Below are 24,981 nucleotides of genomic sequence, written 5' to 3' on the forward strand. Positions count from 1 at the left end.
CCCATTCCTTAAATCTTTCTTACATATCTCCTACTTTCCTACATACAGAGTTTCCCTTTATTTCCATCAGTCTTAGTTACACTAAGCAGAACTTTGTATTCTTAGAAACACCTTTAGTTATTAACCAATTGTAAACTGTTACACAACAGAATTCTTCAGGTGGCAAATTTATGAATCAGTTAAGTGGCAAACAAGTTTACCAACAGATTTAAATACTCTTAGTTTCTTTGCAGTAAGAAGTCAAAAGCACAAACCTACATCCAGAAATTAACGACTTAGCATTTTATCCTATTTGGTTAAGACCTAGATGTCCACAATTTAATTCCATTTGTCATCCAAGCAAAACTTTAAAACTTTCAGGTTACCAAAGACTTTGAAAGCTACTTCAGCAATTACCCATTAGAAATTTGAGACAGACAATTAACCATCAGTTTAGTCATTTCTTTGCTAACAAATTTTAACAAGTAACACAAGCTTATTTGACCTTCAGTAAACTTTGATAGAATAAAGCTTCACATTTACTGCTGTTAACTTCAAAGATGCATCTATCTTAATTAAACCAACAAACTTAACTTAGTTCCAATACTGATTTACGTTCCACCTGGGCCCACTCCACTTTGAATGTTTACCTGAGACATGCGTGGGAAGATCTGGAGTGGGGAGGTGTTAGGTCCAGGGGGTGTTGTTCTTGCTCCTTGACAGTGAAAAGAGAAGGAGCTGTGGTGCATGATCTAGAGGCCAGTCATGCAGGCTGCACACACGTTGGTACAGAAACACATAAGGGGGAAACAGAAGAAACAAAGTGCTGCCAGGAGGCAGAGAAAAGATTCCCGGTTTTAGAGCTCATAAGCCCCAACAGAGGAGCAGACGCCATGCTTTCCCACCAGCAAGGGGGAAGGGGTTAGGCAGTCCAAGTCAGGCCAGAGAACACAGGGAAACTTCCCCGAAACAAAGAGAGTTTTGGCAGCTGCTTGGGAATATTCCCTATGGTCTCTGTCTCGAGTTAGACCAACCCCAGTTGGCTCCAGTTATAGCCATTAACACGAGATGTGAGTGAGGGAGAAGCCCCCACATCTATTAAGAGAAACAGAGGAATAAAGCCAGAGTCCCCTTTGCTAGGGATGGCCCAGCAACCTGGGTTTACTAGAAGAAGGCTTATTTACGTAATTTCCATCCAATATGTCAGGAGAAAGTTTACTAGCTGACTCATTTGGGCAAACACATTCCGCAAAAGCCCCTTAGTCCAGGGTCCTGGTGCAGAGCAATGAAGGCCTAGGTATGAGCAGTGAAGGTATCCTAGGTCCATTTGCCCTGTTTCCTGCAGAGATCTAACTGATAGATCCCACTGAGGCCATGCAGTGTTACAGGAGCTCAGTCCTTTCCTAAGTTTTGCAATCCAAATTATTTCCAGTGGGTTAAAAGGCACCCCGAGGTAGAGTCCTTGGGAACTGAAGAAGCCTACTCAGGCCATGCTTCCAGAAAAGTAATGAAGGTCCATTACCAAATCTCCCCTGACTCCTGGGTAGCGTCCCACGCAGGATATGTCAGAGGTTCCTGTGTGTCAAAAGCGACCAGAGGCGTCCCTCAAGATATCGCTATTGATCACTGTCATGCCTTAAAAGGCCCTGGAGGGGTGCCGGCGTCCCTCCACTTCCCCATCACATCCTAGGCTGCCAATGGGTGCCTGGTGAATGGACGAGGAAATTGTGCCATGCCAAGCCATTGTCTATCCTGAAGACTGCATACTGTTTTGCCATATTAACCCACAAAAACGCTAGAGAAGTTTGGCAAGGGGAAATTACCCAATTTCATAGCTTTAGGCGGTTTGCAGAAGACACTGACGAGAAACAGTAAAGATTGAAATCCATCATGGTCTATGCGACATTCCAACACATGTGGTTTTTGCAGCCAACTTCCCTAGGAAACGGTCCCTGGTTGCGTTTTAATTCAATCGGGTACTGGTTTCGGCCGGCTCCCAGTGGAGGTCTCGCGGCCAGAAGTGGCTAGACTGGGCATGTGGAGGGGATCACATTAGATCAATCAAGAGGAAACCTCACACGGGAGTCTTAAGATTGGCAGCCGTCCTGGTGACTTAGGTGGCTGTCCCGTGCCCAAGAGAGACAACTTTCTATAAGAACAGGAATAGAGTGAGGCCATCAAGTTTCTGGGTCTTATTGCCATTCCGGCCAGGGTACTAGCTTACAGCCAAAAGGCAGGCGCTCTCCTCCCTGTGGAGTAGCCAGGGGCTAGAGGATTACAGCCTGAGCAATTGACATGCAAGTGTTCCAATAAGACCATACTCCTTGAAAAAGCCCTGGAATGAGAGTACAGGAAAAGGAGAGAAAGTACTCACCAATTTGCACCGAAGCTCAGAGTCCAAATGTAAAGACTCACAAATCTCCTGGCTGGCTCGCCAAAAATGATGAAGTCCCAGAACCTTAAGTCAGGTTCGGTGTGGTGAGGAGGTTCGGAGCCGACGACTAAAGAAAGAATTCTTAAGACGTCATTGGTGCAAAATGGTGGTTTATTAAAGCACGGGGACAGAACCCGTGGGCAGGAAGAGCTGCTGCCCCGGGTTGTGAAGGTGGGCATGTTATATACCCCACGGTTGGGGGGGAGGTGGTAAAGGAATGGGGGATTTCGACAGAGTTCTCACATGCTAGGGAGGGTCTACAAGGTGCCGGGGGGGGGGGGGTCTTTGCCATTATGGCTTGATTAATGTCGTCTTTAGGTCAAGCACTAACATCAAGATAATGGGGGATTCTTGGTGGGGCATTATGATCTGGCTATCATTTACATTCCATTCTACCCCAGTCTCCTCCAGTTTATGGTGGGAGGGGGACATTAGGGCTTCAGGAACCAAGAGTTATTTGCCTCTGAAAATTTGTGCTATTGATAAGGTAACCTCCCTGTTTAGGTCTCTGGGACATCTTGTAGGGCAAGGGAGATTCCTGTTCTGCAGGATTGTGATCCCTGCAAGTTAACTATTTATCGTTTTATGGCAGTCATGGGTGCCTGAGGAATGCCACACATATGGAGGGGAGCGGGTGAAGAGGGGGTGCAAGGCGCCAGCTTTTGCTTTGTCCTCAGCCAGCCTCCTGCTCCCTCATCATTGATACTAACACCTGACCTTGAAACCGGGAATGCCCTCCCAAAACGTTTACTTTCACCACCGCAGCCAACTTTGGAACCTGTAATTGTCTCTATGGGACAGAGTCACACCCAGGGGAAGATGTGCCCAGGGCACTCAGCGCCCACATCTCCTAGTCGCAAAGCTTTGCCTTGCCTCTGACCAGCCACCAAAGAACGGGTATTCCCAGCAGGGGCCTCATCTCCACCTTGACCGGGAGCAGGAGGGCTCAGCCTTGAGATTAGGTTGGAGACACAACAAGGGGTGGGGACCCCCAGGGCGGGGGCGGGGTGGAGCAGGTTAGCTTAAAGAGCTCAGAGACCCGAGTCTTGAGCGGTGCACTCCCTGGACCTCTCCCCACGGTCTCCCCATGGACCGCACAGTGGTGCTCATCACTGGCTGTTCCTCTGGCATCGGCCTGCACCTGGCCCTGCGTCTGGCGTCCGACCCCTCCCGGAGCTTCAAAGGTAGTTGAGAGGCTGGGATGGAGAGCCCGGGTCCAAGGGGACCAGGTAGTGGTAAGCAGGGAATTTAGATCCTCATCTTCTTCCGAATTTCCAGTGTATGCCACGCTGCGGGACCTGAGGGCGCAGGGCCCTCTGTGGGAGGCAGCCCGGTCCCGAGGGTGCCCTCCTGGCTCCCTGGAGACGTTGCAGCTGGACGTGAGGGACGCGGATTCTGTGGCCGCTGCCCGGGCACGCGTGACCGAGGGCCGCGTGGACGTGCTGGGTGAGCCTCCCCGCAACACGCGTGCAGAAGCCTCCCCGGCACTGTGTCCAAACCAAAATGTCCTGAGGCCCAGGGACCTGCTGGGTCCGAGGACAGAGAGGCAGGCAGGGTCCGACTTCTCTCCCCTCAGTTTGTAATGCGGGGCGGGGTCTGCTCGGGCCGCTGGAGGCGCAGACGGCTGGCGCAGTGGGGTCCGTGCTGGACGTGAACGTGGCCGGGACGGTGCGGACACTGCAGGCCTTCCTGCCCGACATGAAGCGCCGCCGCTCGGGACGTGTGCTGGTGACCGGGAGCATGGGCGGCTTGATGGGTGCGTGGATGGGGCGGGGCCAGCAGGAGGGGCGGGGCCTGTGGCAGTGCCTCTGGCTGTCTGGGGCTCCCGGTGGCGACCCTCCCAGACGCGCCTCCGAAGCCTCTTCTCCCCTCGAAGGGCTGCCGTTCAACGCGGTTTACTGCGCCAGCAAGTTTGCGATCGAAGGTCTGTGCGAGAGTCTGGCGGTTCTCCTGCCTCCCTTCGGGGTCCAGTGAGTCAGCGCCCCGCTCCGGGGACCCCTGCCCCCTGACTTTGGGAACTCCAGCCCCCTGTCCTGTTGGAGCCTCTCTCAGGCGTTCTCCCTGGCCCCTCCCCACTGCGGGTCACAATTATCGTGTGCCAGGGCACTTGCCATTCCTTACCGCGCCTCTGCTGCCATCCAGCTGGGAAGCCGAAGAGGTTAGGTGACTGGCTCAAGGTCACACAGTAAGGGAGCTTGCCAGGTTGGAATTCCGATGCAAATCTCCCTCACACCCCCGAAATGGCTGTGGGAGGAGGGGAGGCAGGGGTGCTTTTCGGGCTGTAAGCCGCTTTTCAAAGGCTCTGGTTACCTCGGCGGCGCCGGCTGCCGGGCATAGACCCGTATCTCGCTGGTCCTGCCCTGCCCTGCGGCAGGGCTGGGGTCCGGCCTGCTGGCTGCGCCCCCCGTCCCACTCGCCGCTTTGGGCCCGCAGCGTGAGCCTCATAGAGTGCGGCCCGGTGCGCACCGCCTTCCTGGAGAAGCTGGAGGGCGTCGCGGGCGGCGTGCTGGACGGCGCGGACGCGGAGACCCGCCACCTCTTCTCCCGCTACCAGCGCCATCTGGAGCGGATCTTCCGCGAGGCGGCGCAGGACCCGGAGGAGGTGACCGAGGTAGGGGTCGGGCGCGGTCCCAGGAGCAGGGACGGCGCGCGGCGGCGGTGGGGGCGGGGCGGGGTACCCAGCTCCTGCCAGCGCGCCTCCTCCCGTCGCGGCAGGTCTTCCTCGCCGCGCTGCGCGCCCCGCGCCCCGCGCTGCGCTACTTCAGCACCGAGAGCTTCCTGCCGCTGGCGCACCTGCGTCTGGCCGACCCCAGCGGCTGCAGCTACGTCGCCGCCATGCACCACGCGGTGTTCGCCGAAGATCCCGAGGAGGAGCCGACAGCCGCGGCCCCGGGCGGCCCCGAGCTCCGCGCTCCTCCCGCCGCCACCGCCCCGCAATAAAGGCTTGGTCCGCCGCTGTCTGCTGCTCTCTCCTTTGTGCCCCAGGGGCGCGCGGTTCTGTGGGACGGCGCCAGGCTGCCGGCTGCACTGCTCCGGTGGGACAAGTGGCGCGTGCCGCGGGTGGGCGATCTGGAAAGATCGTGGTTAGCCCGGGTTATAGCTGTGCGGAAACCGAGGCCCAGAAAGAGGAAGAGGCTAGCCCGAGGAAGGACAGGGCGGCGACGCATGGATTCCCATGCGGTGTCTGCAGCAGGCGTTAGGTGGACCTAGGTGGACCGGGGAAGGGCGAGAGCCAGGTTATGACTCGCCCCCCCCCCCCACTAGTCATGGGATATCAAGCAAGGGCCTTAACCTTTCTCCCACTGTTCTCTTACCTGTAAAATGGGTATAAGACCTATGTCATGGAGTATATGGGGGTGCCAACTGAGCCACCTGAATGTCCCTGGGATGGAGGTCTTTTGTTTTTTTTTTTTTAAGATTTTATTTTTTTATTTATTTGACACAGAGAGAGAGATCACAAGTAGGCAGAGAGGCAGACTGGGGGTGGGGGAAGCAGGCTCCCTGCTGAGCAGAGAGCCTGATGCGGACTCAATCCCAGGACCCTGAGACCATGACCTCAGCCAAAGGCAGAGGCTTAATCCACTGAGCCACCCAGGCACCCCGGGACGGAGGTCTTAATAGCAGGCCCTGATATTCTTTCTACTACTAGTGGTGTTACTATGGTAATTGTGTTCCCATATGGAAGCTAGATATGTAAAGAAGAAGCAAAACTAAGTGAGTCAAAAGGACACAGCTCCATTCGTCCTCCTCCTGCCCAGGCCCTTGACAAAACTCAGCTGCATGGATGCCCACCAGCCCAGAGGCTGCCACTCACTAGGTTCAGCTGAAGCTCCAGGCCAAGTGGGTGCCTGAGGGGCTATCCTTCCTGCAGGCGGGGGAAGGCGCTGGGGTGGCAGGAACCCGTGAAAGGGCCTGCAGGGTTGTCCAGCCAGTCTCTTTCTAAGGTGCTGGGTGCCAGAGGAGGGCTGGAGGATACATGGAGAATAGGCTGGAGGAAAGGGTAGGGGTGCCCAGAAGATGGGACCAGGGAAAGGACTAGGAGATGCAGAGGGAAATGACCATTTGGAGAGGGGAGGGTCCTGGCTGCAGAGAACTTGGGAAGCTGGAATAGAGAGGAAACTGCTGGGGTTTTGTGTGGAAACTGAGGGGGGCCGGAAGGAGTCACCCCATCTTGGCCTGCTGCTACTTCCAGGTAGTTGTCTTGTTGGCTGCTTCTGCTCCTAGGACAGGGGACCTCAGCCAGCTCATCCCTACCTATCCCCCTGCCTCACCAGCCCAGATGGTTCTGCTGTCCCTTCAGGATCCAGAAAGGCCACAGAAGGGGAAAAGACCATGCGGCATGAATCTCTGGGACATAGGACCTGCTCTCAGAGCCCAGCTTCTGTTCCCCAAGCTGTTCTTTTCTTTCTTTTTTTTTTTTTTTAAAGATTTTATTTATTTATTTGACAGAGAGAGATGACAAGCAGTCAGAGAGGCAGGCAGAGAGAGAGGAGGAAGCAGGCTCCCTGCTGAGCAGAGAGCCTGATTTGGGGCTCGATCCCAGGACCCTGGGATCACGACCTGAGCCGAAGACAGTGGCTTAACCCACTGAGCCACCCAGGCATCCCTGTTTTCTTTTTTTAAAAGATTTTACTTATTTATTTGACAGAGATCACAAGTAGGCAGAGAGGCAGGCAGAGAGAGAGGAAGGGAAACAGGCTCCCTGCTGAGCAGAGAGCCCAACTCAGGACTTGATCCCAGGACCCCGAGACCATGACCTGAGCTGAAGGCGGAGGCTTTAACCCACTGAGGCACCCAGGTGCCCCTGGGTTCTCTTTTTAAAAATCCAACCTCAGGGGGCGCCTGGGTGGCTCAGTGGGTTAAGCGTCAGCCTTCAGCTCAAGTCATGATCCCAGGATTCTGGGATCGAGCCCCCATTAGGCTCCCTGCTCTCAGGGAGCCTGCTTCTCCCTCTGCCTTCTGCTCCCCCTGCTTATGTTTTCTATCAAGTAAATAAATAAAATCTAAAAAAAAAAAAAATCCAATTCTAGCAGGTATCTCCTGCTAGAAGGCTGGGCTCAGTGACTTTGTGACTCTTCCAATCCTTGACTCCAGGGGCAGATCCAGGCTCTGTGGGGCCAAAGGCTTATACACACCTTTTGTGACACCTCTTTATTTACTTTTTAAGATTTTATTTTTTTATTATATTCAGTTAGCCAACATATAGTACATCATTAGTTGTTTACTTTTGTTTCTTTTTCATCATTAGTTTTTGATGTAGTGTTCAACGATTCATTATTTGCATATAACACCCAGTGCTCATCACAACACATTAAGATTTTATTTTTAAGTACTCTACACCCGATGTGGGGCTTGAACTTACAACTGTGAGATCAAGTGTTGCATGCTCTACGGACTGAGCCAGCCGGGCACCCTTTAGGATCCCTTTTTAAGGTGCCTCGGTGGCTCAGTCGATTAAACATCTGCCTTCAGCTCAGGGGTTCTGGGATAGAGCCCCATGTCTGGTTCCCTGCTCAGCAGGGACCTTGCTTCTCCCATTCCCTCTGCCCTCCCCCCTTGCTTGTGCTGGCTCTCTGTTTCTCTCAAATAAATAAATAAAATCTTTTTAAAAAAATCATTTTTGGGGCACCTGGGTGGCTCAGTGGGTTAAGCCGCTGCCTTCGGCTCAGGTCATGATCTCAGGGTCCTGGGATCGAGTCCCGCATCGGGCTCTCTGCTCAGCAGGCAGCCTGCTTCCTCCTCTCTCTCTCTTTGCCTGCCTCTCTGCCTACTTGTGACCTCTCTCTGTCAAATAAATAAATAAAATCTTTTTAAAAAAATCATTTTTGTTATGCCCCAATAATGGGTCCGTGATTAAAGTAGCGAGACTGATACAAAGCGAAGGTCAAGCAAAGCTTTATTTTGCGCCAAGCATCAAGAATCTAACCGAACGTTCGGGGACGCACCTTTTACAAGAGAGGGCAACCCTTCTCTGTTTCACAGTCTAGCTTTTAAGGGCAAAGGCCATGCAGCCTGGGCACGCACAGGTGACCAATGAGATTTTAACACACACAGGAAACTCCACAGTGAGGCTAGGTGACCAGTTGAGTTACAATTTACCCTAGTAGACATTTGACCCAGCCTATTACACCTTGATTAGGATTGGTACCAAAAAGGCTCCCAAAGGGCGGGGCCCATACTCCTTGGTAACCAGGGAGACAGTATGTGTCCCCCCAACTGATCAGATGTCTCCACCTGGCCTGACCCACCCTTGTATCTGGGCTTTGTTACCTGGAGCTGGTTTCCAGGACTTGTCTCCAAGTAAATCCCCTGGGGGAAGGGGAGCAGGGACAGTTTCTAAATAGGTCCTTACAATTTTTACTTTTTTTAAAAAAAGATTTTATTCACTATTTGACAGGGAGACAGCAAGAGAGGGAACACAAGTAGGGAGAGTGGGAGAGGGAGAAGCAGGCTTCTTGCTGTGCAGGGTGCTCAATGCTGTGCTGGATCCCAGGACACTGGGATCATGACTCCAGCTGAAGGCCTACGCTTAACAACTGAGCCACCCAGGCGCCCTAAATAAATAAAATATATTTTTTAAAATTTTTAAAAAATATATTTTATTTATTTATTTGACAGACAAGAGATCACAGGTAGGCAGAGAGGCAGGCAGAAAGAGAGGAGGAAAGCAGGCTCCCCGCTGAGCAGAGAGCCCGATGTGAGGCTCGATCCCAGGACCCTGAGATCATGACCTGAGCCAAAGGCAGAGGCTTAACCCACTGAGCCACCCAGGTGCCCCTAAAGTCTTTTTAAAAAAATACAAAATGAACCTACATAATTATGAAAACAAGCATTGTTTAGTTTGGGAAAATAAACTGGTTTCCCTCCCTTTTGAGATCTTTATGGACACCTTATCTGAAATATCTCCTGATGGCATCCTAGCTTCCTCTCCCCATGGAGACTACCAGTTCCAACCTTTCAGGCCCCATTAGCTTCACAGTAAACCCTTGCCACTAGGTCTCCCTCCGTCCTCCCCTTTTCTCCCGTCTGGAGACCATCCTCTGGCAACCCTATGAGCTGCCAGGCAGAGCTCTCCTCCTCTCTCTCTCAAACTGGTTCGGGGTGGTGTGGAGAGCTCCGGAGCCACAAGACCTTCCCTATAATGTTCCTGGAACACAGACGGCTTCAATTTCCCCAGCTGTGAAATGGGGACTCGGACAGAGTGGTCCTTCCACAGGAGGATCCTCAGACTGGGAGGGCGCCAGGAGGGCTGCGGGGACTGACTTCAGTGCCACCCTGTGACTCCCATTTCTATAATTTATGAAGAGGAAAGCCAGGTGTTAGTTCTGCCTTTGCCGCTGTCTCCTGGGTAACCTGCCTGAAGCCATTCTCTTAATGTCTAAAGAGCATCCACAAAACCCTTTCAGGACCGCCTAGCCCTCCACGGTCCAAGCCCCTGGTACTCTGGAATCTAGAAATAAGGCTTCACCCGCCTACCCAACCCCCGAGCCCGGCCCGCCCCGCCCCCTCGGCAGGACTCGCCCAACGCCATACAAAGTCTCGCGAGATCCCGAACAGAGCAGACACTTTGGCCTTTCTGCCGTTCCGTAGCTCGGACACGGAGCTGCTGAGCTAGTATTTCCGGGTCGCATCCAGGTGAGCCTGCGCGGCGGCACTCGCGGAACCTAAGCCCAGAGGTCTCAGTAAGTAGGGGACCGACCCGAGCCTGAACGTTTTCCTCTAGTCTCCTCCTTCGAGTCTCTGAGGACCCGGGTCCAGCGTGTCAGGAGGGGCCGGAATTTCTGGATCCCCAGCCCTATGACTCAGGGGCTCTTGTCCAGCCTAGTTTCCCCACCCAGGATTTCGATTCAGTTCAGCGACTTCACCGCTGCGTTTGAGAAATGTGGAAAGCGCGGCTTAGCACATAGACCCGAGGCGCCATGTACCAGGCCCCGTGCCTTCCCCCGGTTTCCTCTGGATCAGCACAGACCCCTGTCCCTGCGCCAGGTCCCCTCCCTTGGGTCCAAGGCCCCGCTTTTCAGCCTCAGCCACATAACTTCTCAGTCACCCACGCCTCGTCTCCCTGGCTGTCCGCAGGCCTGGGCAGCATGGCCGTATTCCGGTCGGGCCTCCTGGTGCTGACGACGCCCTTGGCCTCCCTGGCCCCTCGCCTGGCCCCCATCCTGACCTCGGCGGCCCGGCTGGTGAATCACACGCTCTATGTACACCTGCAGCCGGGCATGAGTCTGGGGGCCCCAGCTCAGCCCCAATCCAGCCTGGTGCAGGCCACGTTTGAGGTCTTGGATTTCATCACACACCTCTACGCTGGCGCCGACGTCCACAGGCACCTGGACGTCAGAGTCCTGCTGACCAATATCGGAGCCAAGAGCGCCTTTCTACCTCCCCTGTCCGGTTCAGTCCAGAACCTGGCCCACCCACCGGAAGTGGTGCTGACTGACTTTCAGACCCTGGACGGAAGCCAGTACAACCCAGTCAAGCAACAGCTAGAGCGTTATGCCACCAGCTGCTATAGTTGTTGTCCCCAACTGGCTTCAGTGCTGCTATACCCCGATTATGGGCCCGGAGAGCTGCCTGTGGAGTCCCTGGATGTCCCCTTACCCTCCACCATCAGGCCAGCCTCCCCCGTGGCCAGGTCTCCAAAGCAGCCAGTGCGTGGCTACCACCGTGGGGCTGTGGGTGGCACATTTGACCGCCTGCACAATGCTCACAAGGTGTTGCTCAGCGTCGCGTGCATCCTGGCCCAGGAGCAGCTTGTGGTGGGAGTAGCAGACAAAGACCTGTTGAAGAGTGAGTGAGACTGACCCTGGAATAGAGCAGGGGAAGGCCCTCAGAACTCCTTAACCTTGTCCCCAGTTCATAATTGAGGAACAGGGGGGCCCTCCGTTACTTCCCACCCTTCCCAGATGTCACAGTGACTGGTATGCAGTTGGTGCTAAGGAAATTATGTTAAATGATTAAGTTCAGCTTTCTCAGATTGTGGTCTAGTCACCATTCAAATCAGAATTCCCCCAAATGTGGAGCCAAGGAGTCTGCACTTTTAAGAAGTTCTTTGGGTGATGAACCCTACAAATGGAGACCCTTGCAATAAATGGATGAGTGGGTTGTAGGTAGTTGTGCCGGAGACACAGTTAAGAGGGGACTTGTGGTTGGGTGGGTCTTGGAATTCACCATCTGACTCTGATGCTGGCACTGCTGGTTCTCTGGGAACAGGTGCCTGCCATGACTATTGTGCTTGGCGGCTGCCCCCTCTTGGTAGCTCCCCTGACACAGACCACTTCCCAGCTTAGCCCTTTCTTCCTGCCACCCACCCCTATCTGGAGATTGGATGCTTAGGGACAGTCTTCCCCAAACTTGCTTATACTTTTCTTCCCCAATAAAAAGATCTCCCTGTTCTTTTGGGCTCCTTCCCCAGGCAAGTTGCTCCCTGAGCTGCTCCAACCCTACGCAGAGCGTGTGGAACATCTGAGTGAGTTCCTGGTGGACATCAAGCCCTCCTTGACTTTTGATATCATCCCCCTGCTGGACCCCTATGGGCCCGCTGGCTCTGACCCCTCCTTGGAGTTCCTGGTGGTCAGCGAGGAGACCTATCGTGGGGGGATGGCCGTCAACCGCTTCCGCCTTGAGAATGTAACCCCTGGGAGAGACTGGCAGAGGGAGTGGATGGGGATGGGGATGGGGAAGGCCACATGGGGGACTGCTGGAAGTACCACAACCCTAGAGGAGGGAAGAGAGGGTTTAGGGTGGTGAGGAAGAGGCAGGAAGGAACCGGTTCCCAGCTTGCCCTTGGACTCAGGCTCTACCTCTGGAATACGTAGGGGAGGATAAGGGGGAGTGGGGGACAGCTCGATTGTCACTGTCCTCCTGTCCCTCCTTCCCTCTCCTCACCCCTCCTCTTTTACTACAGGACCTGGAGGAGCTTGCCTTATACCAGATCCAGCTGCTGAAGGACCAAAGCCACAAGGAAAATGAAGAAGATAAAGTCAGCTCTTCTAGCTTCCGCCATCGCATGCTGGGAAAACTGCTTCGGCCTCCATATGTATGCCTGCCCTCCCACTCTCTCCCCTCCTGGGTGGGCTGGAAATGCTGGAGAGTCAAGACTGAATAATTCAGTCCCAAGGATGAGTCTGAAGACTGGGGTTCCAGTCTTAGTAACTGGGGTTCCCTCTCCTCCACCTCCAGAAGAGGCCAGAGCTCCCCACACAACTCTACGTGATTGGGCTGACGGGCATCAGTGGCTCCGGGAAAAGCTCAGTAGCTCAACGGCTTAAGGGCCTGGGGGCATATGTCATCGACAGTGACCAGCTGGGCCATAGGGCCTATGCCCCAGGTGGTCCTGCCTACCAGCCTGTTGTGGAGGCCTTTGGAACAGGTAATACCTGGGGAGGGCTGCAAGTGGCCCAAAGGGAGGAGTCGGCCTGGCCTCCTTGCCCAGTCCCCTGTCTCTGTTGTCCAGATATTCTCCATAAAGATGGCATTATCAACAGGAAGGTCCTAGGCAGCCGGGTGTTTGGGAACAAGGTAAACATACTCTTCTTCAAGGGTTCCTCAGCTACTACTAGACGCAGAGGTTGGGACCCAGTGGACCTCTCTGCTCTGGTCCAGAGTGCCACTTTCCACTCATCTGTTCCCAGTCACCTCCTCCCTCGGGCTGGCTCCGTCACTGAGGGAAGGTAAACTGTCTACTTCCTCTGTTCTCCTCCTCAGAAGCAGCTGAAGATACTCACGGATATCATGTGGCCAGTTATCGCAAGGCTGGCGCGAGAGGAGATGGAGCACGCTATGGCTGAGGGTGAGTGGGAGGGATAAGGGGAGCAACCAAGGGGGACATCAAGCCAGTTCTCCTCCTGGGAGCTTCCCCACCCCAAGGCAGACCCTCCGCTTTCCTCGGGACTAGGCCTCACTGGCTCTCTGTTGGTAAGTGGCGGTATGCTGCCACCGGTGACTGCGGTCTCCCCACAGGAAAGCACGTGTGTGTGATCGATGCTGCTATGCTGCTTGAAGCCGGCTGGCAGGACATGGTGCATGAGGTGTGGACCGTTGTCATTCCTGAGACTGAGGTATCTGGACCCCATCTCCCACCCTGTCCCCACTGCAGATCGCAGCCTGCTCTGAGCCAGTGGGCTGACCTATGCCTTGTCTGTGCCAAGGCCATACGACGCATTGTGGAGAGGGATGGCCTAAGTGAGGCTGCAGCTCAGAGCCGGTTGCAGAGCCAGATGAGTGGGCAGCAGCTCGTGGACCAGAGCCACGTGGTGCTGAGCACCTTATGGGAACCGCATGTCACCCAACGCCAGGTTGGTGCTGAGGGAAGGGCTGGGTTGTGGGGAAGTGGTCTCTGCTGGGTGCCTGCCTGACCCTGTCCTCTCTTCCTCCAAACTTTCTGGCCTGCTCAAAGGTGGAGAAAGCCTGGGCCCTCCTGCAGAAGCGCATCCCCCAGATGCTGTGAGGCCTGTGGCTGACATTGAGTTCTCTGTGGGGCCAGAGTGGCCCTTGGAGCTGCCCAGAGATTCAGTGGTGAGGAGGAATGGGGGCCTCCGTGCTCATCCTGGTTGGGCCTAGAGGGCTCTGAGCCAAACTGGGGAGCGCAGGGCCAGGCCTGGTGGGCATGCGGAGCCTTATGGAGCTTGCTGGCTGGCCTTTGGCCATCACTGATGTTGTAGCACTTGGGGAAGCAGGCCTCTCTGGCATTCTGTGCCTACTCTTGCCCACAGCGTGTGATATCTACAGCTGTCCGTGGCCAGGGCAAACACTGGGAACTTGTAACAGAATTAAAGATGAATGTTGCCGGGTGTTGCCTGTGTGGTGTCTGCTTCCTGCCCCAATGCCTCTGGGTATCTTGGGGAGCCTTGAGCCGGAACCTCGGAGTGCAGTGGTTAAGAGCTTGGCTTTCGAAGCTAGCCAGGCAGAGGTGCAGACGTCAGCCTTGGTTCTAACACTGATAGCTGTCTGATTTGCAAGAAGCTGCAGATTTTCGAGGTTCCTCGGTTTTCCTGTCTGTAAAGTAGCATAACTTGGCAGACTCTCTGACAGTGTTTCTTCCACTGGTCTCCTGCCAGATGCCTGACTGGTTTTTGAAAATGGGACTTTAAGAACCCCGGCGGGGTGTCTGCCCTGACGGGACTGGAGCTGGCAGCCACGCAGGGTCTGCCCAGGTGGCCAAGTCTGCACCTTCCAGGCCGCCTGCAGGGCAGGGCTGGGACACGCGCCCCGAGAGCCGCCTGGCTTCGCACAGCCCGTGCACAAGACTGTCGGTGACACTGGACGAGCCTTTTGAGGGGACCCCATTTTACAGAATGATTCACGTCGCGGCAGCAGAAACGCTACCTGTTCCCGCTCCGACGCCACCGTTTCCGTGTTTCTGGGCTGCGCATGCGCTCGCTCCGCCCTCCGCCTCCCGTTCTTGGGTTGGTGGGTTTGGGTCACGTGGATGCGCCTCGCCTCTTCCTCGCAGCAGGGGGCCCGCCCGTGGGCTGGTTTCCGTTTGGTGGGTCGGAGATGACAGAGCCGGGCGCCTCTCCGGACGACCCCTGGGTCAAGGCAAGCCCCGCGGGCGCGCACGCCGGCGAGGGGAGGGCGGGTCGGGCTCGTGCACGTGGGGGGGCCGGAAGACGAGGGGATTCCTTGCAGTCCCCAAAGGTCCCCCCGCCCTCCGGGCCCCGGGGCTGCAGAGAAGACAGCTCTCACCCCGCGCGTGCCAAGGTGGGGAGACAAGTGACGCGTGTGTACACGAGTGTTGGGGGGCAGGGTTTGGGGGCTGGGGAGGTGCTGGAGCGTGGGTAGGGGCAGACGGGGTCCTGCGGAGGGGAGGCGCTCCTATGGCCTATCCGCTCTTGGCTCCCGGGGCAGTCCTGCAGTCGCCTGCGCACCCCAGGGGGAAGAGTGTGTGTGTGCGTGCGCGCACGCGCGCATCCTGAAATTGCCATTGCCTGCGTACCTTGGGGGCTGGGTGTAGGTAGGATGTGTGAGTGTGCGCGCGCGCGCAGTAAAAGGAGGTGTGGACCCTGGGCGGAGGTCTGATGAGCTTCCTTTGCTTGGTGCTGCAGGTGGAATACGTCTACAGCGACAACAGTCTGGACCCCGGTGAGTGCCTCCCCACTGTCTCCAGCTCCCCCATGACGCTCCCGCTGCAGCCTTATAGAAGATTCCCGTGGTCTTGCAAGCCACACCTGAGCACAGTCCACTGTCCCTGAGCCGAGTTCCTGCCCTGAGACAGGGAGGAGCTGCAGGACCGGGGCAGGAAGCACAAGGGTACACCTGGTTCCCTCTGCTCTGAAGCAGGGAGGTGATGACAGTAGTGATAGCTGGCCGCTCTCTCACCCTCATTGTGCCCAGATGCCATTTTGTGAACCAGTGGTACCATTACAGGCTCATGGAGCAGTGTGGACATCAGGGACAGGAGCATTGCAGCATGGCACAAACAGGAAATGGGTGCCCCACTATGTATGGCTTTTGGGTTGAAAGGGAGAGGTCAGATTTAAGGATCAGGAAGCCACTGTACCCACAGGTTTCTCAGGGTCTTATATAGTGTTCCCCTGCCTTACCCCTTAGTGATTGGGACCTCTCTTTTCCAGGGCTTTTTGTAGAAAGTACCCGAAAGGGGAGTGTAGTGTCCAGAGCTAATAGCATCGGTTCCACCAGTGCCTCTTCCGTCCCCAATACAGGTAGGCAGCAACATGCCCCAACCTGGGGGGACTCAGTTACACCATCATTTTAGTGTATTTCCCAGACAGGAAGCTCCAGTCACCCACATGGGGGTGCTGGAGGCCTAGTGATAGACACAGGCTCTCACGGTCTCTCACCTCATCTAGGACCTTAGGTTGTTCTGTCCATTTGCTGTCTCTAGGTACCAGTTTTTTCTTACCCAGTGGGGCACGGTTGGTGAGCTGGGCCCCACTGGGCCTCAAAATGACCTCTTCCCGCCCCCAACTTTGAGCGTAGATGACGAGGACAGCGATTACCACCAGGAGTCCTACAAGGAGTCCTACAAAGACCGGCGGCGGCGAGCACACACGCAGGCTGAGCAGAAGAGGAGAGACGCCATCAAGGTGACTGGGGGGCCTGCAGCTCAGCCAGCGCAGGAAGGCCCGTTACATTTGATTTGCTCTGCCCCGACCTCCTCGGACAGCCCCAGGCATCCTTGCGGGCAGCTAATCTAGTCTCTGGATGAGAACACTCTCCTTCCAGCACCCCCATCCGTTTGAGTTTCGAGCATGGAACTCAGTTCTTGAAGAGAAAGCTTGGTGCGAGTTTGCCTTAATCTGCAGAGTTAAAGGAAGCCTTGTTTCCACTGATGTCTCCACAGAGAGGCTATGATGACCTTCAGACAATCGTCCCCACTTGCCAGCAGCAGGACTTCTCCATTGGTTCCCAGAAGCTCAGCAAAGCCATCGTTCTACAGAAGAGTATGACCAGGGAGAGCCCTGGGAGTGGTTGGGGCCAGCAGGGCAGTGAAGAGGCCAGAGCCTTCTACCCACTCTTGGCCTGGCCCTGGTTGGGTGGTGGTTGTGGGGCAGGTGGGGAGTGGGACGGGGCGGGGGGGAGACAAAGTCAGCCTTGTCCTTCTGGTTGAGACTTCCTCTGTGCCCACCCCCACCCACCCCAGCCATTGACTACATCCAGTTTTTGCACAAGGAGAAGAAAAAGCAGGAGGAGGAAGTGTCCATGCTACGCAAGGATGTCACAGCCCTGAAGATCATGAAAGTGTAAGGGCGACACTGAGCTGGGGGAACCAGGGCTTCTGAGGGGACTTGGGCAGACCTCAGTTCATACCTTCCTCTCAAAGGCCACATCAGATACTATAGGCCAGATAATCCTCTCACTCCCTTAGGCCGCTTGGAGGCCAGACTCTGTACCCCCTTGTCCCTAACGCACAGCACGTTCTCGAAGTGCCTGTGGGCTTCATGAAGGGAAGGGTGGGAAGAGGGGGGTCACCATTTCTGTCCCGGAGCAGTGTCTGGCTGATGTGAACTACCTCGCAGCAGCTCTCCAGGAGCCCCTTCCTGGGGGAGAACCTCGGGCACCTGAGCCCTGTCCACTCCTCGATTTCAGGAACTACGAGCAGATTGTGAAGGCACACCAGGACAACCCCCATGAGGGGGAAGACCAGGTCTCTGACCAGGTCAAGTTCAATGTGTTTCAAGGCATCATGGACTCCCTGTTCCAGTCCTTCAATGCCTCCATCTCCGTGGCCAGCTTCCAGGAGCTGTCAGCCTGTGTCTTCAGCTGGATTGAGGAGCACTGTAAGCCTCAGGTACGGGGTAGCCGTGATCGTGGGGTGTGTGTGTGGGGGTACACTCCTCCGGGCAAAGTGGCCCAAGTGCGAATTTGTCCAGAGGAGGAGGGCAGCAGCTTTCAGGTTTCTTGGGGGTGTCTCCCTCTTCTGCTTCTTAGCCCAGATTTTCCTATAAGGTTTCATTTGGCAGGACTGATCAGGCACTTAAGTCCCATGGGCCTAACCCTGGCCCTTCTCAGCCCACGTGTGGCTGCCTAGCATGTTGCCCTCACTGCGGCAGCAGATTCACTCGGCCTTGTGGAAGATTGCTGGCCGTCACCCCCAGGCCCGCGGGAGTAGTCTGGCCCGGGGCTTGTGTTCTTTGTAATGGGGCAGCGTGTGAATGCTGTCGCTGGAGGCTTGTGCTCCTGAGGCCTGGTTGCCTTTCCTGAGGCTGGACTTGCATCCGCAGAGTCCCACTTTTTTGTTTCCTGACATTTTCTGGAAACACTTGAAGCATAGTATGTCCCGAACGCTCCCAAGCCCACACCTAAATGCTGCCGTTTCCATTTCTTTTTTTTCTTTTTTGCCGTTTCCATTTCTTGCATTTGCTTTTCCACATAGCCGGCCGGCCGTGCCTCCATCCCTTCCCCTGTGCTCTCGCAGGGACATTTCAGAGTAAACTGCAGATAGCAGTGCAGCCCAGGGGCTTTTTCTGTTGCATTCTAAAGAGCGCGCCTTGTGTAGGCACAGGTCACAGAGCCCGTGCTCTGTCCTTGCCTGAGCGTCACCCATGCCTCCCTCTGCTGCCCCCACCAGACCCTCCGGGAGATCGTGATTGGTGTCCTGCACCAGCTGAAGAACCAGCTCTACTGACCAGCGCCCCGAACCCACAGAAGAGCCAGCGAGAGGCCCAAGTCTCCTGCTTGGCCACAGAGCCGCTGGCCCTCTGAGATCAGACTCGATGCTGCCCACAGGTTCCCTGGTTCCCAGCATTTGGTTCCCCGACACCCCTCATCCTCAGTGGGGCTGGGGTGTTTGTTTTGTGAAAGCTTTAATTTATTATATTGACCACAAAACTTGAGCCTCTTGTCTTTCCCCTCTCCCTGTAAAAATCCTCAGGGTGGGGGTCTGCTCTGGGCATCCCCAAGAGCTCCCGTCCTCTCCCCTTCTAAGCCTCAGATTTTTGCTCCAGATCTACACATATCTGGGAGCTACTATTTGCATTTGGTTTGGTCTCTTGGACCAGATTTGGGCAACACCTGGCCCAAGTTTGGCCATTTTGGCAGTAGTTGGACAGAAAGAAAGGAACACGAGGAAATACTCTCACAGCCATGAAGTGTGACAGGCTGCCTAGTACCTGGGCTAGGGCTCCCTGGTGGGCCCAAGGTGGGACCCGGGCTCTGCCAGTCAGCTCTGGGCAGGGCTGCCAGGATCCTGCCCTCACCTGCTACTCTATCGCCTCTCTTATCCTGCTCCGGGTGCTAGAGGGAAGCGGCCTTCCTGTGTGCTCCTGCTCCCTATGTGTCCACAGGCAGGAGCACAGCACAGAGAAGTCAAGTGTGACACACAGCACTACATGGTAATAGTTTTTTTTTCTTTTTTTAATTTTCTAAATAAACACCAACAGTGCAGTTTTGCTAAACTTACAATTTTGGAAAACAAACTGGGCCTCAGAACCACTCCCACCCTTCCTGTCAAGTGTATCTGGGTCTCGGTCCCTGTGCTGCCTGCATCTCTCCCAGGACTTGGGGTCAGAGTGAAGGGGTAGAGAAGGTATTTAAAGGCCTCCTGGGGTACAGAGCTCCAAGAAGTCCTGGGTAAGGACTCGGGCTCCTTGAATGCTATATAGTTTCCTGTCTCTACTCTGTAGCCTTCTGCAGGGTTGACATCTGCGAGGTTTGGTTATCCAGAGGAAATTTAAGTATTTTTATATCAAACTGTATTACAATAAATACTGCCAAATGCTTTCCTTTAGCGTTGTTTCCAGTTGGAGCGTTCAGTTCAAGCAACTGGAATGTAGCCAGTAAAACGCACCTGAGCCTGACCGTCGGCTGTGGGCTCGCTTATTCCCCGCGCCCCATACTCTGGCTCCTGCCCCTCTCCCAGCTGCTCTGCCCAAAGACAGCAGCAGGAACAAACACAGAAGCCAACCAGGAGGAGCCAACCAGTGCGGGACCTCTCTTTCCACCCCCACCCCCCCGTCCTGCCGGGGGACCCCTCAAGGGTCTGGGAGCTTCACGTTGTGATCCTCATCTGTCTCTATCCCGACTTCCTCCTGGGGCAGGGAGACAAGTGAGTGAGCGCTCCTTGGACCCAGCACCCAGGGGAGCGGGGACGGGAGAGAGAATCACTTACAAAGAACTGCTTCTTGCTCTTGGGGTATCCTTCCAGAATGGCATCAGACAGCTCTGTTGCCTGACAGGAAACAAAACCACCCCTTTTCAGGTGGGCAGCACGGCCTGGAGGGGCCGCGCTGTCGGGTTCTCCTGCCGTTTCTCCGGCCTGCCCGGCGCACGCTCACTCACCATCCTCTTCCGCTTCCTCCACTCCTTGCAGTACTTCTGCCTCTCCCTGTACACCTGGGCAGGGAAACAGCTGCCTCAGGGAAACCCCTGCCCCAGGGAAACCCCTCAGCCCCACCGAGGCTGCTCACCCAGCCCACGACTGCCTGCGCTCCCAGCTCACCTGCTCTTTCTCTTCTGGAGTCACGTGGTTGGTGGCTGCTTTAATATTCTTCAGTCTCTCTCTGTAGCCAGCACATTCCTTCTTCAACTCCTGGATCTCTTTCTGCATCTCCGGTGTGGTCAGGGCACTAGTTAACTCCTTCAGCTCTGAAACCACAGCTCCCCGGGGTCACTCCCTACCCCGAGGCCGGGGCTTTCCCAGCGGGTGCTCCCTGAGGTCTCGGTTCTACACACACGGTCCAGAATGAGTTCCACATTCTGGAACTGCTCAGCAGAGATGAAGGCTTATAGAATTACCAGTTTATTCCTGTTTTCTCTCCTCCTCCATCTACCAGCAGTGGGAAAGCGAGGTTGCACAGACTGTTCCTGTAGCCAGTCAGAGCAGCCGGCACCGAGGGAGTGTGGGCCCAGGGGCTGAGGGTGTTAGGGAAAGCAAACGCATGTCCTGCCCACTCACATTCAAAGGCCATTAGCCGTTCTCTCTTCTAATACGATGCCTGTGGCAGCCCAGCAGAGAGCCACTGCCGTGGGACAACACTGCAGCCAGCAAACCGTTCACTCCATAATCCCTGACCTCTAGACTGACCCTGACCCTAGGGGCACCCTTGGGGGCTGCTCAGTCCTACCAGCCTCCATGTGGCGGCAGCTCTGCTGTAAGCTCTGCACCTTAGCAGTGAGGGCCACGATTTTGGCATCCAGGCCTTGGAGGTCAGCGTCACTCACCATGGCAAACTGGTCCTGCCAGAGGTGAGGAAAAACAAGGGGGCTGATGTGAGGCACGGGAGGGGAGCCTCATTTTGGGTGGGGGCAGCATCACATACATGCAAGACTGTGGGGCTCCCCAGCCCTCCAGAGGGGCTGTGAGAAACCACTCAGTTTAGTACTGGTCCCAGCTAACAAGGTATGATCGAGAAGTGAAACCTCACGCCTGTCCTCAAGGGGCATCAAGGTTGGCAGGATACTAACAGGGCGGAGATCTCAGTTAGTGCTAAGATCGCTCATTGGGCTAAAGGAGTAAAGGAATATTCTCCCAAAGGTAGGGATACCTGAAGTACACGTTCCCACAAGAGGAAGAAAAGGGATGGGGACGGAAGCAGGGGCAGTACTGAAGGGACAAGCCTGAGCAGCCAACACCGAGGGACCAGCTGCTACCATCCTCGGGGATGGGCTCCGTGGGGGTCTTGTCGGCAACAACGGGGAGCACATTAGGGAGAAGAGGAAGGCCAGCCTGCGCGTTGTGGCCTCTACATTAAGGCAAGGCAAACCCTTAGAGCCGCAGGCAGCAAACTACAGCCTGCGCGCCAGATCCTGCCAGACCCGGAGTTCTGAAAACACACACCGACTGAAACACAGCCATGCCTGTGCCTTCACAAGTCTCGGGCAGCTTTTGCTCTCCAGTGGCAGTCACGAGGGCTTGTGACAGCTGTGTACCTGGGACAAGAGACCATCTGGCCCGCAAAACCCTGAAATATTAAGGGTCTGGCTCTTTACAGAAGAAAATCTGCAAAATTCTCCCTTAAGGAATCTGGTGTTATCACATAATGAAACCGGTTTTAGGAAAACTAGCCTTGGTGGTGGTTCGGTTCAGTGAAACTAGTATTTGGTGTCTACTAGATGTTAGCTTCTGGGGTGGGGGTGCTGAGCAAAGGAATACGGGTGAGAAGTGGGGCCTGCCTTGGAAGAGCTGTGGTCCAGCGAGGAGACGCGTAAGACAAGCGCGTCCCTCAAAGAAGCGAGCGCCTGCAGAAGAGGCGATCAGAGAATTCAGGGAAGGTCTCTGGAGGTGATCCCTGAGGGGAATCCTACAGGATGAGCAAGAGTTAGCTGAGCAAAGAGGCAGAAGAGGAAGAAGGGTTTTTTAAACTCCAGGTAGAAGAAGGACACAGGAGTAAAACTCATCTACATGTTCTAGTCCTGGTAAGTGGACCGAGAAGGGACAGTGAGGCACGGGGGCCGGGTCTCCCTAGTACCTTTTCCCTACTCTAGGGAGCGCGAGTTTGAAGTCGGGCAATGGCACTAGCTGGGCACCCAGGCAGACCACTCTGGCTGCAGTGCTGAAGACATCTGAGGCCAGCAGATGCTAGGAGGGTATCAGGACATGCAGATGGAAAGGACAGGCCGAGTCAGGAAGGGGGAAAACCAACAGAGCACTGGGGAAGAGAGAAGAGGGGCTCCCCAGTCTCTAGGTTGGGTGAAGCATGACTCCACTGAGGGAGAAGTAGGGAGAGGTGCCCATTTGGGGGGATGAGGCAATCTACCTTAGCAGTAGTAATACTGACTCAGAAAGGTCTAGAAGGCATCCAAGTGGTGGGCTGGCCCAGAGATACAAAATCAGCGTTACCTGTGTTGGGAGTGAGGGGTGGGGGAAGAAGGCGAATCATGTGGCAGGTGGAGGTTCTAATCTAGATGACTGGGAAAAAGAAACTTCCAAGAGGGAATGGATCTCGGCAGCAGCAATTCAGGATCTTCTGTCATCTATGCTGTCCCGAATCTGGAAGTCTCGCTAAGTCTAGGTCACAGCAAGGGGAGTCCCCACTCTGATTTAAAGGGTGCCTGGGGCCCTTTTCAAGACCTAGGACAAGTGAGTTTCACCGGGTGCCTCAAATTCCCCAGAAGAGAGTTCATTCTAGAGACTGGCTGACCTAATGTCGGGGTGTCACACGGGTGATAATCTACACAGGTTCCCTCACCTGGTCCGCAAAATAGATCTTCTGCTTGCCGTACATCTTCTCTTTGATTTTGCCTTGCTGGGCCAGCTGCTCCAGCGCCTTCACCACTGCCTGGCGGGGGAGGGCGGCGGGAAGTCAGAGCAATGCGGCGGGATTTTCAGCCCGACAAGCCTTAGGAAGCCCGCGGCTGGAATGGCAGCCCCGAGAGGGCAGCAGCCCGGACTGATTCGAGGGGCCCCAAGGGGAGGAGTCCCAGGAGAGGGTCCTCACCGCCTTGCCCAGTCCGTGTTCCCGCTGCAGGTTCCCGAACACGTCCTGGGCGCTGTAGGGTCTGTTCTGCTCCTGCAGGTACCTCAGGAGGATGCCAGGGGCTACGAAGACACGCGGCAGGGGTGGGGGTCACCCAACCAACGCCTCTCCCGTCCCCCCCGCCCGGGTCTCCCCCGCGCCCACCGCCCCGCTTACCTCCCGCCGCGGCGTCCGCCCGGCCTTTACTCATGGCCTTTCCCGCCGCCAACTCGGAAAGCCGGACGTTGTCGTCGCTCGAGGCAACGGCTGCTTCCGGCGACGAGAGGGGCGGGCCGCAAGCGGTGATTGGCGGAAGCGGATGTCTTCGCGAGGCACGGAACTACCTTCCCGGGCGCGGTAGTTCAGTCCGACCCGAGTCGGGCGTCGGCCCCCGGGGTCGCCGCGGCGGGGGCGGGACGCTGGCTCGTGCCCGCTCCTCCCCGCGCCCTCCGGCTCTGGGGGCAGGTCGGGCCAACCACTGCTTGGGGTCTGGAAACCCACTTCCAGGGGCGGCTGAGCTCTCGTGACCGTGAGCTGGGACGGTGTTCCAAGGGGCAGAGAACTTAGGCTCAGCTCCCGCCGGGCTAGCGACTTGCTCAAGGTCACAGGGTCAGTTACCCACAGGGACGTGTCCTGTCCCACGGCCCGGTGTTCTTTTCGACCGCCAGTCTCATTTGTAAAACAGGAACAAGAGGTACTAGCAGGAGGGCGGTTGGGAAGACAGAATGCCTGGGAGCCCTGCGAGCACAGTGCTGCCCACACTTGCCGGCTCCCGAGCCTCGCGCACAGAGGGCGCTCCACACGCGCTGAGGTTTGGACGCCGAGGGAAAGCAGGGTTGGGAGGGGGCTATACTGTTAAGCCGCAAAGCTTGTAGAAAAGTTTCCTGTTGGCGGAGTGGATCTTATGGCAACACCTGGCAGGTGTTTTCCACTCCTGCCCACAGTGGCCAGTGGGACAAAGCCTGAAATAAGTGTTTCTAGTTTCTGAGGTCAGCCGAAGGCCAAAGAGCAGCTGTCCCTGCGGCTCACTCCAGAGGAGGAGCATGGTGCTACTTTTTAAAACCTGTTACCTAAATAAATCAATCTTTAAAAAAAGGGGCACCTGGGAGGCTCAGTGGGTTAAAAGCCTCTGCCTTCGGCTCAGGTCATGATCCCAGGGTCCTGGGTTCTAGCCCCACATCGGGCTCTCTGCTCTGCAGGGAGCCCGCTTCCTCTCTCTGTCTACTTATGATCTGTCAAATAAATAAAATCTTTTTAAAAAAATTTAAAAAGAAAATAAAACCTGTTACCTAAAGTCTCATTAGCCTTCGAAGCACCTACTTGTCTTCACACGGCTAGGGAACAATATTAAGAATTAAAAATGGGGATGCCTGGGTGGCTCGGTTGGCTGGGTTTCTGCCTTCGGCTCAGGTCCTCAGGCCCAGCTCCTTGTTCAGCAGGGAGCCTGCTTCTCTCCCTCTTGTTTGCCACTCCATGCTTGTGCGCTCTTTAAAAAATACAATCTTTAAAAAAAATTTAAAAATGATGGGAGTGCAGGCTAGATGTTAGTCGAGAGTGCCAGTTGTGCTGCCTGGGCTCTCCTGGGGAGGGGAAGTGGCCTCCTATGTAGTCATCACAAAGGTCACAAATAGGGACAGGCAGGGGGGTCCCTCACACCCGGGTTTACTCTTCTGAGGCTGTCACCTCAGATTAATCCCATCTCGGATTAACCAG

General features: G+C 55.5%; 4 protein-coding genes and 1 long non-coding RNA gene across 11 annotated transcripts; 3 read left to right on the top strand and 2 right to left on the bottom strand.

Annotated features, from left to right (window-relative positions):
• Positions 1-3,381: 3,381 nt before the first annotated feature.
• On the top strand, positions 3,382-5,371 carry HSD17B1 (hydroxysteroid 17-beta dehydrogenase 1). Of its 2 annotated transcripts, XM_082750948.1 has the most exons (6): positions 3,382-3,597; positions 3,692-3,859; positions 3,990-4,169; positions 4,290-4,383; positions 4,847-5,024; positions 5,129-5,371. In XM_082750948.1, the coding sequence occupies exons 1-6, from the start codon at positions 3,501-3,503 to the stop codon at positions 5,351-5,353; spliced, it is 942 nt and encodes a 313-aa protein (XP_082607074.1). In that variant the 5' UTR covers positions 3,382-3,500; the 3' UTR covers positions 5,354-5,371. The 2 variants fall into 2 exon arrangements, with proteins under 2 accessions (XP_082607074.1, XP_082607073.1); XM_082750947.1 differs by having other exon boundaries at positions 3,990-4,383.
• A 3,624-nt stretch (positions 5,372-8,995) lies between these two features.
• On the bottom strand, positions 8,996-10,542 carry LOC309858264. Its single transcript, XR_014308120.1, has 3 exons — positions 10,450-10,542; positions 9,947-10,077; positions 8,996-9,703 (listed from the first exon to the last, which is right to left on the bottom strand). It is a non-coding gene; the product is annotated as an uncharacterized lncRNA (long non-coding RNA).
• Positions 10,501-14,203, top strand: COASY (Coenzyme A synthase; the record flags this gene model as incomplete). The annotated part of the gene is made up of 9 exons (XM_082750936.1): positions 10,501-11,200; positions 11,826-12,040; positions 12,318-12,449; positions 12,593-12,782; positions 12,867-12,931; positions 13,118-13,202; positions 13,373-13,470; positions 13,561-13,707; positions 13,809-14,203. 9 exons carry the CDS (start codon positions 10,501-10,503, stop codon positions 13,857-13,859), a joined length of 1,683 nt encoding a protein of 560 aa, XP_082607062.1. The 3' UTR covers positions 13,860-14,203.
• Positions 14,204-14,710: 507 nt separating this feature from the next.
• On the top strand, positions 14,711-19,601 carry MLX (MAX dimerization protein MLX). 6 transcript variants are annotated; one of them, XM_082750939.1, is made up of 8 exons: positions 14,711-14,950; positions 15,457-15,493; positions 15,985-16,074; positions 16,352-16,458; positions 16,716-16,815; positions 17,016-17,115; positions 17,462-17,663; positions 18,444-19,601. In XM_082750939.1, exons 1-8 carry the CDS (start codon positions 14,783-14,785, stop codon positions 18,498-18,500), a joined length of 861 nt encoding a protein of 286 aa, XP_082607065.1. In that variant the 5' UTR covers positions 14,711-14,782; the 3' UTR covers positions 18,501-19,601. The 6 variants fall into 6 exon arrangements, with proteins under 6 accessions (XP_082607065.1, XP_082607068.1, XP_082607066.1 ...); XM_082750940.1 differs by having other exon boundaries at positions 14,767-15,112; positions 17,554-17,663; positions 18,444-18,703; XM_082750937.1 differs by having other exon boundaries at positions 14,812-15,112; positions 18,444-18,703.
• On the bottom strand, positions 19,592-23,582 carry PSMC3IP (PSMC3 interacting protein). Its single transcript, XM_082750943.1, has 8 exons — positions 23,446-23,582; positions 23,251-23,351; positions 23,002-23,091; positions 20,938-21,049; positions 20,313-20,458; positions 20,153-20,206; positions 19,983-20,042; positions 19,592-19,902 (listed from the first exon to the last, which is right to left on the bottom strand). Exons 1-8 carry the CDS (start codon positions 23,477-23,479, stop codon positions 19,846-19,848), a joined length of 654 nt encoding a protein of 217 aa, XP_082607069.1. The 5' UTR covers positions 23,480-23,582; the 3' UTR covers positions 19,592-19,845.
• Between the last annotated feature and the right edge of the window lie 1,399 nt (positions 23,583-24,981).

This window comes from Mustela nivalis (genome assembly GCF_964662115.1).
Source record: "Mustela nivalis genome assembly, contig: HAP1_SCAFFOLD_2108, whole genome shotgun sequence".
Classification (NCBI taxonomy): domain Eukaryota; kingdom Metazoa; phylum Chordata; class Mammalia; order Carnivora; family Mustelidae; genus Mustela; species Mustela nivalis.